Source organism: Platalea leucorodia (assembly GCF_965183815.1).
Source record: "Platalea leucorodia genome assembly, chromosome: 13".
Lineage (NCBI taxonomy): Eukaryota > Metazoa > Chordata > Aves > Pelecaniformes > Threskiornithidae > Platalea > Platalea leucorodia.
In genome coordinates this window covers 16,204,345-16,223,333 of record NC_138835.1, presented here as the reverse complement: position 1 = coordinate 16,223,333, position 18,989 = coordinate 16,204,345, and the positions used below count along the sequence as shown (strand labels likewise).

The window sequence follows — 18,989 nt, the reverse complement described above, 5'->3', positions numbered from 1 at the left end:
GCACGCACTGACAGCGGGCAGGGCGCAGACGCGATGCCGTTTCATGGATCTGTGTGAGCGCCGCTCCCCGTGTCACTGGGCCAGGCTCAACAAAAGACACACAGGTTTGAACAGTCCCACACAAAAGGACTTTCTTCTGGGAACACCAGCAACTAGTTTCTTTTTTGGTCGAAAACAAAGAACGGCTGCAGGCACAGGATTTTTGCCTCAAAGCGTCCTATTTCCTTACTTCAAGGAGATGAACTTGAGTGTCCGCAAGGGAACAGCGAAGTTCCAAGGACAGCCAAGAGAGTAATAAAAAGCCGGTATTCTCAGCAAGTGCATTAAAATGGGACACGAGAGGAGGAGACTCTTAAAATAACAGATAATGGGATGAAGCAAGTTTTAATTGCTTCTATTCCTTGCGTGCATCTTTTAAATACTGAAATACCAAGGGGGTTTTTTTTCTTGCTTGGTGCCATAGCATTATTTTATGTCAAAGCTGCCACACACAGATGGTGCCTGTGGTCCCTGACTTTCCGCAAACACACCCGTCAGCAGGGCAGATGTGCGAGGCCCAGAGCCAATATGAAAAATAACAGGGGAGAACAAGGGGCAGGCTCTCATCCCCCCGATTAACGCCATCGCGGTGAAGGGCTGGGCCTGCTCTCCCTACAAGGGCCAGCGAGAAACAAGGATCTGAAAGGGGAAAACACTGCTCGATGCGTGCCCACGCCAGAGCCCTTGCCACGCTGGCGCAGGCACGCTTGCACGCGTCCGGCACTGCAGCCTCCTCCCAGCTCTTGCCCTGCGTGGGGTGCTTTGGTTTTTAACTCGCTGGCGTAACCTGCTCATCTTAGCAGCAAGCAAGGCCACTGCAACAACCCGTGCTTCGACAGGGGCGAGGAGCTCGGCCAGGTTTGAGCCCCCCTCAGCTGCCCAGGGTGAGACCCAGGAGAGGCTCAGTCAGATTCCAGCGTCTAAACTCTGGAGAAAGCACAAAAGCTTGAAAACAAGTGACTTCTGCCTAAACCGCTCCCTGCCCTCTGGATCATCTGCTGGCAGAACTCACAAAAATAAGAAATACCAAGAGGGAAAAGCGTGACCATTCAGGTTTAATAGTGTAAAAAATAAACAGCACATTAGTTGATACACAGAAGCAGCACCCCGGGCAGCAGCGGGGCTGGCAGGCACCACGCACGCCAGCAGCAGCTCCCTGCTCTGCGGTGGGTCAGCTCCCGGGGCCTGCTCGGGTCGCGTGCCGCGGGTTGGGAGCTCCAGATCAAGCCCGCTCCTCTGTCCCACGGAGCATATGTGCCTTTGAAGATAATTCATGCCTTCTGCAGGACTTTAAGCTCTCCACAATCAGAGCGTTTCCTCGATGCTCAAAGGCGTTTGCTTGTTTGTCAATCCAGAGGCAGCAAGGCTGAAAGCAACGCGGTGGCAGAGGGCAGTGCATCCCAACACCTGACTGCGGGCTTAGTCAGGCGATCCCAAGGAACATCCTTCACACTCCAGAAAACAAAACAACAAAAAAAGAAAAAAGAGAGGGGAAGAAAAAAAAAAAAAAGGAGGCCCTTTGTGCATCTAAGAAATTGTTCTGAATCTGGGCTGCTGCGATGATGCTGCAGGTGCCCTGATGCAGCTGTAAACCACTGTCTCCCCCACTGATCGCAAAGTTGCACAAGACTTAAGGCTTCAAATTAATTCAGCGCACAACTGGGGAGTAATTTGCTCAGATCCTGCCAGTGTGCACCAGACTAGAAAGCTGCAAGGTCAACCAACGGTCAGATACAGCTCTAGCCCTAAAAATAACCCGCCTCACTCTCTGCCGCTGCACAAGGCTGAGGACAGCTCAGCACTACCAGCCACGCGATGGCTTTCTCCTCTCTTCCCCCCGCTGCCCCCTCACTGTTGCCAGGAGAGATGTGGGGGTGCCGAGCAGCTCTCGCAAGATGCTGCTGTGGCGGATCCAGCTATGGGCTACGATTTAAAAGCGACTCAGCTCTTCTTGACATTCGACACTTCTGCCGTTACCTCCCAACCTGGCCAAAACCGGGACAAGCTGCCAGAAACCCCACCAGCTGCCTGACCGGAGGCAGCGCTACCCATTCCCGCAGCTTCTTGTGCCGAGAAGCTGCTGGTTCCCCAGAAGTGACTCAGCCTAACAAGGTGCAGGCGGACGGACAGAGCTTCCACCACCCTGCTGCCAGGTGTCATTGTTTCTGCAGATGCTTTAAAACACCGCTGGCTTGAACTTCACTCTCGTTCAGAGAAATTCTAAACCTTTCCCTGTGAAAGGGCAGGCTAAGCACAAAGGTGTGTGCTATCTCGGCAGTATTTTTCCTCAGAACTGGTCAAAAATAGTTTCCTCTCAAAAACAATCCCTGTGTTCTTTGTGCAGCGTTCCCGCAAGGTTAAGTGGCACCTCCGCACCCCAGCGTAAGAGCAGCGCTCCGGGGCTGGCGGGGGCCCTTCCTCCCCGGCACCGCACTCTTTCCCAGAAGGAGAGCGCGGATCTGCCTTGCCCAGATCTGTCAGGACCTGCCAAAAGACCAGCGAGGCCAAGCCCTGGAGAAAGCAGCCCTGGTGAGGTGGCAGGGCTGGGGCTGCAGCAGGACCCCCTCGCCATCCTGCGCCTGCCAGCCGGGAGAGGGAGGGCGTCAGGATGCAAAACAAGGCTTTGGGACATGGGAACGGGAAACAACAGGAAGCGAGGACTTTCCCTGACAGCAGCACATCCTGACAGCGCAGCAAATCCGTGTCCTTCCCGATGAACTCACCCGCTTCAGCCCTGGGTTTGTTCTTGGCTGCCGCGCTGTACCAGATGCCTGTTAAAAGGAACAGGAGCACTCATGAAATCTGGTGTGAAGTCAGCATCCTCCAAAATACCCCCAAAGCCCTTCGGGAAATGCACCCCTCGAGAGGCTCATAACCCAAGCACAGGGAGCTGGACTGGACACACGCAGTTCTGTCCCCATACAACATTTCTGTGTCGGGCTAGGACCAAGGCAGACGCCCAGACTAATGCTAGGTGACCCGGCTCCTTCAGGGATCTCAAACTTACCCCATTGCCTCCATCTCCATTCTCATCTGCTTCCTCCTCTCCTCATTGATGGGATGGAGGCAGAAGATGATTATGGCAATGAGCAGCAGGCTTATTGGCACTGGGGCCATGAGAAGCTGCAGGGTGAGGATGACGGAGGGGTTGTGCATGCAGTCTCCAGCACGGTAACCTGCAAAACTAAAGAGGAGAATGGTTTTCCTGCCCCCAGCCCCACCGAGTCACCGCAGAAAGGCAAGCAGGCACCTCTGTCGCTCTCCTCTAGAGTCTGGTATCAGAGGGCCGGTTTTGGGGAATTCCCACTCCTGTCTGCTCCTCTTGCTCCCAGTAGATGTTGGAAAGGCAAATTTGGATACCCCTGTGACTCATTCCAGCATCCTCTATCAAACACTCCAGAAAACAGCAGTAGAAAGTGCCTGCGCTGGGCTGACAAAATAGGGGAGGTAGTGTTAGGGGCTTACTGCAAACTCAGTGTCGATATCCCCACGGCAAGGCCGCCTGCAAACTTGTTGAAGAAGACGTAAAACGAGTAGAAGAGAGCCTCCAGGTTGAGGCAGCTGGGGTTCCTCAGCATGAAGTCGTCCACCGCATCTGGCAGCATGGACCTGGGGACAGACAGCCCCACAGACACGTCGGTGACACCCACGCCAGCGCCGGCTGAACTCAGCCGCAGCCGCTCCACGGCCTCTCCAAGCCACAGAGAGAGACAGAAACCCCTTGCAGAACCCCACGCTGGAGACCGTTTTGTGCCTGTCCTCTGCCTTAGGCAAACACGGCAGAGAGCATCTTACAGAGAGGGTGCGGCAGCAGCTTCGGAGAACGAGAAGAAAAACAGCACCTTGCGCAATGACTGGCATCCTGCTGCCGAACCCGAACGCAGACTGAACTATGCCGTGGGGGGACCGTGCCTCACATCCACGTCCCTTCCCAGTCCCACCTCCACAGGTCCCTCTGCAGCCCAAAAGCTGCTGTATTTATTGAGCAAACGGGCAGTCTTGGCACATCACGGGTAGCGCTTTCCCAATAACCTTCCCCTCCTCTCTGCTTGACAAGCGCCTCGGAGGTGCCTCCGCTCACCACGGTAAAAGGTAGAGCACAGCCATGCTGCAGCCTGCCACCATCACCAGGAAGACGAAGGCCAGGAAGTTGTGCATCACCTGGGTGATGGCCACCAGGGCTGGGATGATCAGCTGCAGCGGCGAGAGGAAGAGGAGAAACAAAAGGACATGGGCTCTTTCTGCTGCTCACAGTCTGCCCCAACCAAAGGCCACGCTCCCCCCTTCATTTCAAAACCAGAACTGCTTCTGTCCCCTCTGCAGTGCAGCGTGGAGGCCCTGGACAGGCTGACACTGCCAGCAAAACCTTCCTCGTGGGTAAAGAAGGGATGGTTATGGAGCGGAATGGAGCCGAGTGGTTAAACCGGAAAGCTGGATCTGCTATGGCTGCACCCAGTATCTGTGAGGAAGGCATCTGGAGATAGATCCTCAATGGGATATCAGGACACGGGACGTGTGTCTGATGAGCAGGCTGTTTCCCAGCCACTGCCAAGCGTGCTGCACAGCCCTTCCTTCCCTCCCCGTGCCTCTCGCGGAGCTGGGTGGAAGAACTCGGATCACTTGCATCAAGCATGCAAGATCCTGGAGCAGGACAGAGGCTGCAGGACGATGTTTGCGTGTGCACACGAGACTGGTGCATTGGTACAACGGCTGATCAGACGCTGCTCACCAGATCTCCAGCCACGGACTCTCAGAGCCCGAGCCCTTGGTTGGGTGATGCTGCAAAAAAAATCATTTCCCCACTGTCCCAGAGACGGTCCCTCGGCCTCCCTGCACCTCACTGCAAAGCTCTGCGAAGCCGTGGCCCCCGGACGCAAGGAAGTGCAGAGCTGCCATCAACTACTGGCTTACTCCTGGCCAGCTGCAGTGCAGAGGATGCCGTGCTCAGGGCCAGCCCTAGCTGCCAGCTCTTCTCCCCGGACACCGTGAGCAGCTGGGGGCAGGGCTGTCCCCTTGCAGGGCTTCTGAGTCCACAGCCACAACCACAGGCAAACTCACCGCCAGGCCCAGCGACACTGCTGTTTTCTTTCCAAATCTCCCCAAGAACCACTGCCAAAAGGGGATAGAGAGGGAAGCTGAGACCTGAGGAGAGAACCAAAGGGGAGTCTCAGTGATGTCCCCCAGGACTGCCAGTCTCTGCCTGGGTGACATCCTTGCTGATGGGCAGAAGCAGCAGCTCGTGACTCCACGAGGCTGAGCTGCCCATGCTTAAGGGCTGGGGTGACCCAAGGATCAACCCCTCCACCAGGAAGCTCTTCCTGGGGCTCACTTACCAACATGATAAGCACTAAATGCTGAAACTTCCCGGGCAGCCCCGCAGCATGAGTACAGAAGAAGGCAAAGATCCCCTGTGTGATCTGGGAAAGCAACACGGAGACGTTCATGGCTGGGGGTCCCGAGTTCACTGTCTGGATAACTTGCCTGGACATCTCATCCCCCAGGCTCTCCTCCTGCCGCACCTGGAAGGCCAGGGATGCAAAGAGGAAGCCACACAGCAGCTGGGTGTAGGGCTTGTGTCCCACGATCATCCTCAGGCAGCTGGCAAAGGGCAGCTCGACCTTCCCCAGGGGTCTGAGGGGCCCTGAGGAGAGAGACAGCAGGGCTGGCACCGGAGCTGCCATAGCAAATGCGAGGGGGTGGGAGGCACAGGGGATTGCGCCGCTGTGTCTGGGGTGCAGCTCAGCTGGGTGAGGAGCTATCGGAGTCTGACGTCTCAGGACAGAGACAACAGCTACAGGCTGGATTTTGCCGCTTTACGCTGCGCGTTCAGCCTGGCCTGCGTAGCTCTGCAGGCTGCGTGTTGGTGAGACCTGCTCAGGGTGAAGCAGTGAGCTGCAGACCCTGTCCCAGGCCCACGGCTCCCTGCAGGAGCTCCCTGGCAGCCAGAGCCTTCCTTCCTCCGGAGCATCTCCCCTCTCCTCTGCGGGAGCAAGATGCTGCCAGCGCAAACCAAGGAGGGTCTTAGCATCCGAGTGTGCGTGTGTTCGTGAGCCCTGCACCCAGAGAGCCACCCCTCACATAGGAGCTCAGCTCCCTCTGCCTCACACCTTCCTCTGCAACCCCATCCTCACCATCCACTGCCGCTGGGCACCCTCCAGACTGGTTCTAAATGGACCTTACCGGGCTGCTCCCTGACTCCAAGGATGAGAACCAGACAGGACAGGCAATAGATTGAGCCCAGGACCACGGATGCAAGTACATAGGCCCTACGCTGGAAAACGAGAGACAGCGCACAGTGACAACGCAGGTACCACACGCAGAGCTGGCGCACGGCCAGCAGTGCCGGCCTCAGAGCTTACAGGAGGAGCAGGGGGCAAACGGGCCAGTCCTTACCGTGTTCTCCAGAGAGTCCGTGAGGCCATAGGTACTGCTGTTGGGCAGGGTCTCCTTTGACACGTAACAGCCGTTCATCATGCGGGCATGGTAACTGCCCACAATCTGCCCCTGGATTCCTGACCCAAGGAGCGTGCTGAACACCTCCATCCCCATTCCTGCCAGGACGACCAGGGGAGAAGCCTCAGTCCGCTCGCTGGCTGATGGGACACATCCCTCAGGGTAAGAGACCAGCTTTGGGAGTGGAATTGGAGGCACCAACATCCAGAGCTGCCTCAGAAGAAGAGACCTGCTCTGATTTTTGTCCCTTGGCTCCAGCAGTAAACACTCTAATGTTTGGAATCAATAAATCTGGGCCCTGAGTCCCCTAGGGATGATACAGATCTAAGAAATGTTTCTGCAGGTAAATTCCTTGCAGAAGATGACTGATTTTATCCCTGTTTTCATATCCCTGGTTTATCCCATCCACTCTGCAGTCTGGTCAAAGCCAGAGGACTTTATTCACCTCTTCTCTGGGGAGGGTCTCCCAGGAACGCAGGCAGCCAGGGGTTGTAGGGGCACAGACACTTACTGTAGGCAGTGGCTGAGTCACGATCTCTCTGGGTTCCTCCCAGGAACATCGTCAGGGAAGAGTACGGCACGTGGTGGCACTAGGGAGAGCACAGTTCAACCACAGCTCCGGCTGCTGCTTCCCTGGTTTGCTGGTCACGACCCCCCTCGTCCCTACACACAGCAGATAATGCTGCCTTCTGTGCCACCCCTGCACGCAGGTGCCTTCTCACCCCCTTCTTCTGTGACTTGTTCTCTTCCCACAAACCAGCGATGGAGAAGTTTCACATCACCGTGTACAGGCAGCCCAGCCGAATCCCCAGCATTAAAATGCACCGCTCCATCTCGCCATCCCTGCGGGGATGGTCTGCAGCGTCCTGCACCCCTCACTGCTCCCCAGCTCGAGCTCTCCCAGGCTCCGCTCCAGGCCCCTTCCTGGAGAGGCTGGGACTCCCCAGCTGCCCGTGTCCCCCTTCCTTGCTGTATAGGATGACGTGTAAGAGAGTCAGCCCCAGGCACCGTGTTCCTTACAGTCATGCAAGTCTGGAAGAAGCTGTACGTGAACAGGTACCACAGGAATTTCAGGGAGGCAGGGGTGGCATCCGAGAGGGTGAACCACATCATGCAGTAGCAGAGCACCCCAAATGGCATGGAGCATGCAATCCTGGGGAGGAAGCAGAGCCGGTCAGACGTGACCTTCAGATAAGGTGGTCACACTTCTCATTGCATAAGCTGAGCTACACCGCACGGCCTCTTCCCTAGCTTCCAAACCACAGCCCAGCTACTGCACGACCAAGATCGGCGAGAGGAAGCAGCTCTGCCCGAGTGAGCGTCCGTCGGTCAGGCGGGGGGCGCTAAACAAACGGTGAGAGAAAAAGCGACCTCTGAGTTGTCCAACATTTCTTATTCTGTTGCTCAACTGCTTCAAGTCCTTGCCCTGCAGCAGAACCCTGGAGGTAGCGGTAACCCTCTACGTGCAAGACCTGCTTGCGGTTAGAGCCTGGTGGAGAGCTGCTGGCACAGCCGACTACCAACCTCCGTACGTGCCACCACAGAGGACTCTCCGAGCACTGAACCCCCCGGCCTCGAAAATGCGAGGCCCCAGGGAAAGAGCAAATGCGCAAGTTTGCAGTACACTCCCCCTCTCTCACTGCAATGACATACGGACCCCACTGCAAGTTACGTTATCTTTAGTGTCCTTGTGACGGTTTTGTAATTCTGTGTAAGCCGCAGTGACATTAAACTCCCAGTGAGGTGCCCCAGCTACCTCCATGCGCTAGCACTGAAGGAATTTGAGTCTGGCAAAGACCCTCCTGAGGCTCCAGCCCAGACACTCACCATGGGACCAGCTTGCCATATTTTCTCCTCGGGCTTTTGCTGACCAGGAAGCCAACAGCAGGGTCAGTAACTGCATCCCAGGCTCTTCCAAGGAAAATGATCAAAGAGGCATGGAACGGCTCCAGCTGGGGGGAAACGGAAACCACAGCTCGAAAGGGAAAGATGTCCTGGCGAAAGGCTGCAAGCAGGCAGCATGATGCAGCTCGCTCTAGCCAACGTTTCATCTGCAGCCCCTGGAGACCACTCCAAGCATTGAAACGGCCCAGAAACATCTCCCGCGCGCCCACCAGCAATATCTACATGATGCGATTTTGATCCGGTTTGAATGCCTAATGCTGATGAGCATTTCCAAGGGCTTTGGCCACCCACCGAACTCTACCTTGCCCCAGTCTGCTGAGCTTATGCTAAGCCCCTTTGCAGATAACCCCATCTCACGTGGCCACTCACCTGCACAACATCCAATAGGAAGATCTGGAGGAAAAACCCAAGGGCGTTGCCTGTCATCTGGTAGGGAATGCCCCCAACAGCATAGCAAACCTTTCTGCAGAGCGGCAGTCCTGGCTTCTCCTGCAGCCGAGACACCAGGGAACAAGCCCACCTGAGAAATGATACGCACCTCTGCCTGACAGCTAACCTCCAGCCGCTGCTTGTCCCATCCGCTGGGTTCTCCGAGGCCCATTTAAACCCCGAGTCATGTCCTAACCCCCCATGCACCCACCCACGACACACATACCTGTCCTTTGGCCAGACATCACTCCACCTGATAGCCACACGCAAGGTTGCCGTGGCAGCTGGGGTGCTGTAGGGTGCTTCCCCATCTGCTGGCAATCGTGGTGGGTCAGGGCGCAGCGCCTCCCGCGCACGGCCTGCCCTCGGGCAGCAGCCTGCCTCGTCAGATCCCGCTCAGCAGAGGTTCATACTCTTCATAAGCCTTCAGGGTCCCTTGCGCAGCCGCCCTGAGGGGCTGGGCAGGCCACCGGCCTCCCTCCTCGCTCCAGGCCACCAGCCCACATCCGCTCCTCGACCGGCCAAAGCCAAGAGCTGATCAGGGGGCATCTGTCTCGTTTGCTTGTCTTGGGCTTGTCTTGTCACCAGGGCCACATCCCTGGTGTTTCACCTCGATTCTCCTCGGAGGCGTGTTTGCATGAGATCACAGGCTGCTAACGTAAATGAAATACATATCTCACGCCAAACGCAGAGCTATCTGCTGAGCTGGTCTAACATTGTCCTTTCCTATTCTATTGAGCTACAATCCAGTGGTTCAAGTTCTTTAATATTAAAAAGTACAAATTGCATCAGGCTTAAAGTGACTGTAACGGAGGCAGTCCGAGGAGAGAGACTGCAAAGCGCAGAGCCCAGGGGATTTCCTTAGATCAACAGGGAAAGCACAAGGAGCGTTTCAGCGTGCAGGAAAAGGGCTGATGGCAAAGCCTCTATTTTATTTGGATGTGGTTAGCTTCAGTAAATACCGTACCAAGCCTCAAGTATCTGGCAAGTTCCCAGAGGCAACCTACAGCACTGACTTCCTACCAGCCCCAAAATGAACTTGCTGTCTACCACGATACATCTCTGCATCACCCGAGGCCAGGAGTATACTGCAGGCTCCAGGCTGAGACCACATAGAAAGCAGACGGCCCGTTCGGGCTCGGCTTTCCGCTCGGCTGAAGCGGGGCGCGGCCGCAGCTCAGCTCTGCTATGAGCAGAGCATTGATAAAGGCCATTTCTGCTGGGACAGGGCAAGCAGCGGTGGGGTCGCAGTGCAGGTGCCTGGAGACCAGGGCTGACCTCCCTTCTCAGCGCAGGCTGCCTTGGACGATGCTCGGGGCTAACGCGGTCAGCAGCGACTCGGGTTCCTGCTCTACACCATGTTTTGGCTTTCCCGATCACCGAGCAGCTCCGGCGCAGCTCAGAGTGCAGCAGGCAGCCTGCACCCAAAAGATAGACAGCCCTTTCTGGAAAGATGTGGAGGGCTCCCCTGCCTGCGCAGGGCAGATGGCCGTCCCAGGCGACAGGCCTGCTCCAGACATGGCTATAAAAGGCTGTGAGCTGCTCCAGCAAGAGCTCTGCAGAAGAGCAGAGAGGAGGGATGAACGCTTGGCACGGGGCAGCTGTGCAAGAGGCTGGGCTGAGGGACGGACTGCAGGGTCACATCAGCAGCTGGGTAACCGGGCAATCAAGTCAGGGATCGCTTCGAATTCCCACTGGCCCTCATTTCTGGTGGGGCGAGGGGGCAACCTGCCGGTTCCCTGGCCTGTTTGGGCTGGAGATGGCTTGCTGTGCCGCTAACGTCAGTCACGCTGACGGCCACCCTCGAGGGATGACAGGCCTTCGTTGTAACAGTACTAGGGAGCAGCTCCCGAAAACACAGGCACAGTCCCAAAAAGCAGCATTCCAGAAGGCGCTGAGTGCGTTTCCCTCACGCAGCGATTAGCGATAACTCCTCCACAGCCCACACCGTAGAAAAAACACTAACGGTGCTGTGCCTGCCAGGCTGGAGGGCCCAGCCTCTTCCTGCACACCCCGGGGAGCAGAGCGCCCGTCTCCCCGTGCCAGGTAACCTCAGCAGCCTGCTCGTGCCTCTCAGCTTCTGGTCCCAGTTTACTTTCTGCCTTTTACAGCACACAGCGAGAGTCAGGTCCCTTGTATTTCAAATTGCAGACCAACCTTGCACCCGCAGGGATGGCTGAAGCATGAGGCTTGCACCACTGCTGAGGAGCACTTACTCATACAACATCTCGTTTCCACAGCAGTTCTGTTTCTAAAATTACAAAGGCATTTCTCTCGGCTGTAGGGTTCTGTGGCAGCTTTTGTTCCCTTTATGCTCTCAGCAGGTAGGACAGCGCTCCGCACGTCTCTGCCCATTTCACTTGAAAGTCGGCAACAAAAACAAAACGCGGAGCCTTGCTTTAACAATGTGTTCTCGAGCTTGAGTCATAAACACTTCGAAACACCCCCACAGCCTGCGGCTGCTCGATCCGGGTAGGCTCCGCGTGGGTGTGCGCACTCATGAGGGTTAGCGTGCACGTGTGAAAGGCATTTCTGCCTGCGAGAAAGCAGCACCCTGGGATGCTGATCTTACCTCTCTCTGGACCACTCTTCCCTGTGGGAGAGCTCCTTCTGGGGTTACACTGTGCGGCTCGGCATCTTCGTGACCACCTGGATGCATGACTGCAGACACGACCGTGTCCTTCTGCGGCATGTGGTGGGGAAGCAGGAGCTTCCTCGCCCAGGGTGAGGAAGAAGTTGCCTTGTACGTCAAAGAGCGCACCGCAGGCGCAGACCGGAGCTGGATGGAGGTTTGACAAGTGAAGATACATCTGCGGAGCCCCAGGAGGAGCTGATGGAGGGGAAATGACTGGCTCTGAGGGAGGAGCGTGGCCAGACCCTGCCCATGGAGGCAGGAAACCTGGCAGGGCTCACAGTGCAGCATGAACTCAGGGTGCTATCTCCCACGCTCTCTGCCGTGAAATGGAGAAATCCGGTGCTCTTCAAAGGTCAAGCTGGGTCCAGCCATTCCTCCCCACCCCAGGGCTGCTGCCTCACTGAGATCTTAGGGGTGTGGAGAAGAAGTCCCTTGCCTGAGCTCCAGACCACCACGAGCCACCCCAGGACTCCTGCCTCAGCACCAGCGACCACCAGCTCCAAAGAACCAGCGTGGGAAGCCCAGGGCGGGCAACCAAAGAGGCTGGAGCAGGCAGGGAGAGGGCAGCGGGAACAGGCAGGTTCTCGCCCCGGGTCACTCCCCGACAAAGCCCCTCTCTCCCAAGGCCGTCCAGGAAGACCCAGCTCCGGCTCCTTACTCGGGGCTGTGGAAACCCACTGCCCCTTTGCTTCGCCCTCTCCTTAACGGGTGCAAGGTGTTGGCGCTGCCCTGGCCCAGGACAACGTCACCGAGAGTAGGAGGCGTGGGATACATTTTCCTTTCTCTATTAAGCGAGATCTGCAATTATCAACCTCTTTCAGTCTGTGAGCTCCTGAGAGATCTCCCACGGCAATGGAGACCCCACACATATTCTGAGCCTGGTGACAAGAAACGTGCTTTTCTTACTCCCCTTTCACAGACCCCTCATCGCCCATAGAGCCCAGCAGTCTCGGCATCACAAACCAAAGATTACTCCTACATTACGAGCAGTAGGAGCCCAGTTACTCAGCGCTGGCTGTGTGGGAGCAGCCGAGTTCCCAAGGCAGCGGTGCTCACAGCACGCAGCCAGACGCTGTTACGAGCACTTGGCAAAGCAAAGGCGGAGGGAGAAATCGGCTTCAGAGGACAGAAGGCACACAGCGAAAGGCTGGCAGGAAAGGGATGGCACTGCCGCTCTGCCCGGTAATCATCTGCTTGGCACGTCTAGTCTCATCAGGCAGCTCTTCAAGAACAGGCTTCTCTAGCTAGATCAAACAGCCTCCACGACTGAACTTAGATGCAGCAGCTGGGGCAGAAGAACCCAGGCGAAACCCTCTCCCTGCTCTCCTCCCAGGTTATCAAGAGCCACGGGGAGCGTTAAATCCCTGTTAGGGTCTCTGTACCACCACCCGTACCCACGGGGAACGCAAGCAGCCATTCCGCGAGGTTCATCACGACGCTGTTAGAAAAACGTGTCGTCTTCAGCTCAGCCTTCCCTTGTCCAGTGGGGGTTAATCTGAAAAACTTGAATTTTGCAGGCTGAGTCAGAGCTTGGTTAATAAGCCGCAGTACAACTGAGTCAGCGGCATCTCTCTTCGCTGCTATTTTACTGACATCCCAGATAACAAATATCACTTATGCTGGACCACAGCCAGTGCAGTGGGAGCCAAATCCCTGTCTCCCACCAGCGTATCTAAGCATACATCTCTATAAGAAAGCAAAATACATCTCTCCCCACCCAAGAGGAAAGGGGAAACTCAAAAGGAAATATAAAAACCTGACTTTTTTTTTTTTCTAGGCCATTTTGTACCCACTCACCACACACAGTTACATTTGGACAGACACAAGGTACCTTTGGAAATTGCACTCAGCACTTAATCCTCTGGCTCTTTGGCACTCATTTACTCTCCAGGTGCAAATAGCTGCATTTTCTGCTCACAGACTAGAAAGCCAACAGATGACCAACAGTTACCTCCCAGAGCAGCTCTCGCTCCCTGGCTGGTTCAGTGCACAATTATCTTCGACACAGGACAGCTTTATTTCTGCTCTGCTCAGATCCTCCCGAAGCCTTTTGTCACGTTGCTCAGCGCCGTACAGAAGGCAGCATCACCCGGTGGGTCCAGACGGGGTGTCACGATGGCCAGCGCAGCACGGGGAGCTCTCCACCCGCCTCTGCGCGAGCGCGGCGTTCAGCTTTGTGCCGGAAAGGCAGGTTGTGGTGAAAAGCACCAATCTCGCTGTTAATCACTGCTTTACACTGGGCTACTTGCTGCAAGCAATGAGCTTTCTAATAACGTCGTGTGCCAAGGCCTGAAATCTAACCCAAGCAGCTCGCCGTACACTGCACACACCAAGAGTCTGGAGGAAAGGACGATGCCTCTTCCATCGCTACGCTGATCTTGTGCTATCAGAGGCTTAGAAATGGGTTTTGAAAGAACAGGGAAAGCACTCGGCAACGCTGCAGCTACACCCATTTTTCTGTTGCACACTCAGCAAGAGAGAAGCCAAAGCTCTGCAGTTTAAGAAACAAGGTCATGTTGGAGTTTGCTCACTGCAAAGGAAAGGTCCCTTCCCCAGAACCCCCTTCTCCACTGCAGAAGCACGCGATCTTATCTCTCAAGGCAGCCCAGGGCCGGGGAATGCATGACACCGATGACTCCAATCCAAGCCGTGCTAGCTGAACGGCTTTTCTCAGGGTACGATGACCTAGAGATGGGCTGCTCAGGCAGGAGAGCCCCGTTGGGGGGGAAAAAAAAAAAAAGGCTAAAGCCAGCAAGTGGGAATTTTTTGGCACAGAAGCAAGTGGCGGCATTTGGATACGTTCCACTAGCAAGTTCTCCGAAGGTTTACCCCTCCCTTGGCTGCTCTAAGCAGGGCCAGCGGCTTTCACGTTCCCCTTGGCACAGCTTCACTCTCTTGGTGGAACAGGAGTCATGACTTCAAGAGCCACCGCGATGGATGAGAAAGGAGAAGAAGAGCTGTTGCTACTGTAGGCCTCGTAAGCCAGTAAAGAGTTAATCTAATGAGGAGTCATGAGAGGTACCTGAGTAAATAAGAACATCTGGAATCTATTCAAGAACTCCCAGCGCTGGGACAGACGGGCTCGGTGCAGACAAGACAGAACAGCAAATAAGATAAGCATTTAGGAATGTAGTAAATAAGTCAGAAAATGATAAATTAGTAAATTGAGAGGTGCTTGACACAGGAGCGGTTCAGCTGCCAGAGATGTGGGCCTATTGCGTAATTAGGATTCTACTGCTCTCTGTGGAAGTGTGTAACTGGGAAACGTGGGACTTGGTTCAAAAAATGTTTGCTAACAGGTAACTAGAAAGGCTTTCTCTTCCCGTTTCTGTTGAACTCGGCTGGGTCCCTGCTGACAGCCAGCCCGATCACCCGGCCAGCAGCTGCAATGAGCTGCCACCTTGGTTTCGACGGTGTGCCTTTGCTTACTGGTGCCACCAGTGTTGCTGTAGGAGCCCCGTTGGCACCTTGGCAGCAGCCAACGTATGGAAGTCCCCAGGCAGCCTGCAGCGACGCAGCTCCGCCAGCTCCAGAGCCGCTCGCCGCCATCGTGCCGGCTGTGTGCGGTTATGCCACGTGGTGCAGCACGTGCATTATTTACCAGAGCAAGGAGGAGACTTGCAGCTGAAATCCCAGCAGACGTCAACTGCCTTCAGGCTTTTCTCCTTCCTAAAGTAAAGTGAAACTGCCTAAAACTCACGGCGAAAGCTGGCAGGGCGATCACACCTCGTTAGCAAGGACTGCAGGTGAGGAGACCCAGCTCTGCACGATTCGGCGAGTGTGCGTGCAATGGCTAATTCCCTTCTCCCCAGGCAGAGCGCTGACGCGTACGTTCGTCGCCGCTGTGCCTGGAGGACAGAAGCACGCACCTCGGAGAGGTCTGGGCTGAGACTCGAAGCGCGAGTGGAGCTGAAAGGCTTTTCCTTCGCCGGGGAGGCGGCTGGGTCGCCAGGAAAGCAAACCTGGCAGCAGGCACAGCTGAGAACTGCGGGCTGCGGCCTCCCGGCTCTGCCTCGAGTGACCGCCAGACACCCTTCCTCGCATGATGCCAGGTGTTTACCATACAAGCGCCAACGGAAACCCACAACCTGGTAAGAAAAACAACTTCGTTGCTTAATTAAATCTGTCACTTAAAATTACCCGTCTCCATCTATAAACGTGCTGGTTCACCAACAGAACCAAGACCATTCAGAAGCAGCAAGGGGGTAGCACTGTCTTGCTTTCAAAATCTAGCAATTCTTCATGCAGGCTTACCTAGAGCAGCAGGCTTACCTAGAACAGCAGGCTTACCTAGAGCAGCAGACGTACCTAGAACAGCAGACTTACTTACCTAGAGCAGCAGGCTTACCTAGAACAGCAGACTTACTTACCTAGAGCAGCAGGCTTACCTAGAACAGCAGACGTACCTAGAGCAGCAGACGTACCCAGAACAGCAGGCTTACCTAGAGCAGCAGGCTTACCTAGAACAGCAGGCTTACTTACCTAGAGCAGCAGGCTTACCTAGAGCAGCAGGCTTACTTACCTAGAGCAGCAGACGTACCCAGAACAGCAGACTTACCTAGAGCAGCAGACGTACCCAGAACAGCAGGCTTACCTAGAGCAGCAGACGTACCCAGAACAGCAGGCTTACCTAGAGCAGCAGGCTTACCTAGAACAGCAGACTTACTTACCTAGAGCAGCAGGCTTACCTAGAACAGCAGGCTTACCTAGAACAGCAGGCTTACTTACCTAGAGCAGCAGGCTTACCTAGAGCAGCAGGCTTACCTAGAGCAGCAGGCTTACTTACCTAGAGCAGCAGGCTTACCTAGAGCAGCAGGCTTACCGAGAACAGCAGGCTCCTGAATGGACCCCAGCTCCTGCCCGAGGATCTAATGCAGATATTGCAGGTCCTCCCCTCATGGTGGGGGACTCTGAAGAAAGCCATAAGCATCGTGTTTTATGTGACAGTGACACCAATCCCCCAAGGCAGCTTTCCGCTGTAACTACAGAGTCAGAAGAAACATCAACTCAGGGTCCTTTTTCTTGGTAACAAAGGATCTGTAAAGCAGTGCTGCTTTCAAAAGAAAACCCTCCCGACTGAACTTCCCAAGAGCATCCCAGGAGCAGACTGCCATCCTTTTAATCACTCCTCTAAATAAAGACACCAGGGAGCTGAAGCCCCACCCCAGAAGCAGCCATGGCATGAAGGTCACCTTCTCCTTCTGGCAAGATTTAGTGCTGTCCAGCAATGAGGAGCAAAATTAAATATAACTGAGTATAACCAAAGGCAGCATGAAAAGAAAAAAATCAGGGCAAAATTTACAGTCATCCTCTTCTAGACGCAGCTGTGCCCACAGGATTTCTTGCTCCCTGTCTCTGGTCACAGCGTGCATTTATTGGCGAGCTGAGCTACCCGAGTTTTCTGCCAAAACAACCCAACCAGCTAGCTGCTTTGTGCTGTTAACGTTATTTTACCCGAAGAAGCAGCCGAAGGTACAGCTACACCTAGAAATGGATGTCCCTACAGCGGGATCGCTGAAGGCACCGGGACAGCAGAACCCCCGAGGCAGGCAGACCTCTGACTGTGCAAGAAACACGGATCAGGAAACGTCCCGTGGCAAAAGCAGCATTCCAGAGGGGAGGCAGAGTTCCCAGGAAATGGTGCAAAATGCTATCAGAAAGCACAGGAACTACATCTTAGCAATGAGGACATGTGAAAAGGAAGAGGAGGAAACAACAAACTGTGTACGAAGGAAAATAAAACCCAAGGAAGCCCTACAATTGCCCGTCTGAGGAAGGGAAAACGGTTAAAATACAGCACTCGGAGACAAACACTCAGGTACAGGGAAAGAGATCAGCCCCAGACAGGACAGCACGGTTGTAAAACCGGGCTGTATCTTATCGTACAGAAATTGAAAAGAAGCGAGTTTTCACGTGCGACGTGCAACGCTGCCTTAGCACCAGCGTGCGAGAGACCGGGAAGGCAGGCAGGGCTCCCGGCGGGGAACGCGCAGAGAAGGAAGAAACGTTTCAAAGTGAAACACTTCTCCGGGCAAAGGAGAGAAAGACCCTTTTTTGCAGGCATAAATGTCAGGTTTAGGAAAGCCCAGTCTCAGGCTATGACTCTGTTAGAACAAAGGAATGGAATGATAAAGGAAGGAGATTTTACTAGAGAGAAAGTCAAATAAACTCGCTAACCACCATCACAAACTATAGGAATGTCAGAAACGAGTGTTTACCTTCCTGCAGGGGCCCGTCAAACACCAAAGAGCTGCACCAGTGACAAGGAAAGTGATTTTCTTTACAAAATCAAGGTGCCTCCTTCCACCCCCCCCCTTTTTCCCGTTCTGGTATATTATCCCTTCCCTGGTAATTAGCCTGGCTGTTGTTTTTGCTTTATGGCTTATTTTATAGTGAAACGTTCCACCAGCTCACAGAAGGAGACAGTTTAATACAGGAGATTGCACGTACGTTGCCTCCAGTTCATTCCATAGGCTCTTTTGTCGACTTTGGAAGAAGATACGCCTGTCTCGGTTACCGATACCGCTTCTGGGCTGCACTCGGGCACGCTTCAGATAGCCTGGCGGCAGGGCAGAGCCGGGCCTGCTCGCCAGGAGATAAGGACTGCTCCTGACTTACAAAAACAAAGAAGAAGAAAAGAATCAGAGGAAGAAGGAGTCAGCAGCGGTGGCCCAGAGGGGCTGACGGACACCCAGGAGCGCAAGGTGCAGCTCCTCGCAGGCAGCTGGCGAGGAGGAGAGCGGCTTCTCTCCAGCACTGCCACCCTCCGGCGCCGGGGAACATTCGCTTTTCCTGGCAGAGAAGCATCTCCGAGCCCGCAGCCTCTCTGAATTTAGTACTTTTCTGTCCCACTGGCAAGGAGAGAGCTGGGAGGAAACCTGGATGCGAAACTTCCCATCAGTGAGCAGAATCCGCGTGACAAAATCCTTGAGGTCAGCAGCCAGACGAGTTGCCATCTAGCTGCCGACCTTCATTTGAGGAGAAACTCAGCATGACCCGGCAACGTGTGCTCGCAGCCCAGAAAGCCAACCGCATGCCGGGCTGCATCCCCCGCGGCGTGGGCAGCGGGGCGAGGGAGGGGATCCCTCCCCTCCACTCCGGTGAGACCCCCCTGGAGCCCTGCGTCCAGCTCGGGGGGCCCCGCCATAGGAAGGGCACGGAGCTGTTGGAGCGGGGCCAGAGGAGGCCACGAAGGTGCTCAGAGGCTGAGAGAGCCGGGCTGGTTCAGCCTGGAGAGGAGGAGGCTGCGGGGAGACCTTATAGCGCCTGAGGGGGGCCCACAGGAAAGCTGGGGAGGGACTTTTTCCAGGGGCATGTAGTGACAGGACAAGGGGGAATGGCTTTAAACGGAAAGAGGGCAGATTTAGATTGGATCGAAGGAAGAAATTCTTCACCACGAGGGCGGTGAGGCACTGGCACAGGCTGCCCAGAGAGGCTGTGGATGCCTCATCCCTGGAAATGTCCAAGGCCAGGCTGGACGGGGCTTTGGGCACCCTGGTCCGGTGGAAGCCCATGGCAGGGGGCTGGA

At 55.3% G+C, this 18,989-nt stretch overlaps 1 protein-coding gene across 5 annotated transcripts; it reads right to left on the bottom strand.

Annotated features, from left to right (window-relative positions):
* Positions 1 to 1,073: 1,073 nt before the first annotated feature.
* Positions 1,074 to 18,930, bottom strand: LOC309597061 (sodium-dependent lysophosphatidylcholine symporter 1-like). Of its 5 annotated transcripts, none has more exons than XM_082326000.1 (17): positions 17,912 to 18,930; positions 16,284 to 16,443; positions 11,399 to 15,549; positions 8,767 to 8,886; positions 8,320 to 8,444; positions 7,513 to 7,645; positions 7,004 to 7,082; positions 6,433 to 6,590; positions 6,220 to 6,310; positions 5,559 to 5,680; positions 5,373 to 5,456; positions 5,098 to 5,181; positions 4,121 to 4,233; positions 3,505 to 3,648; positions 3,047 to 3,223; positions 2,763 to 2,810; positions 1,074 to 1,491 (listed from the first exon to the last, which is right to left on the bottom strand). In XM_082326000.1, exons 3-16 carry the CDS (start codon positions 11,747 to 11,749, stop codon positions 2,768 to 2,770), a joined length of 1,824 nt encoding a protein of 607 aa, XP_082182126.1. In that variant the 5' UTR covers positions 11,750 to 15,549; positions 16,284 to 16,443; positions 17,912 to 18,930; the 3' UTR covers positions 1,074 to 1,491; positions 2,763 to 2,767. The 5 variants fall into 5 exon arrangements, with proteins under 5 accessions (XP_082182126.1, XP_082182127.1, XP_082182125.1 ...); XM_082326001.1 differs by having other exon boundaries at positions 1,074 to 1,484; XM_082325999.1 differs by lacking the exon at positions 1,074 to 1,491 and having other exon boundaries at positions 1,550 to 2,810; positions 11,399 to 12,964; positions 13,413 to 15,549; positions 17,912 to 18,929.
* Positions 18,931 to 18,989: the final 59 nt, after the last annotated feature.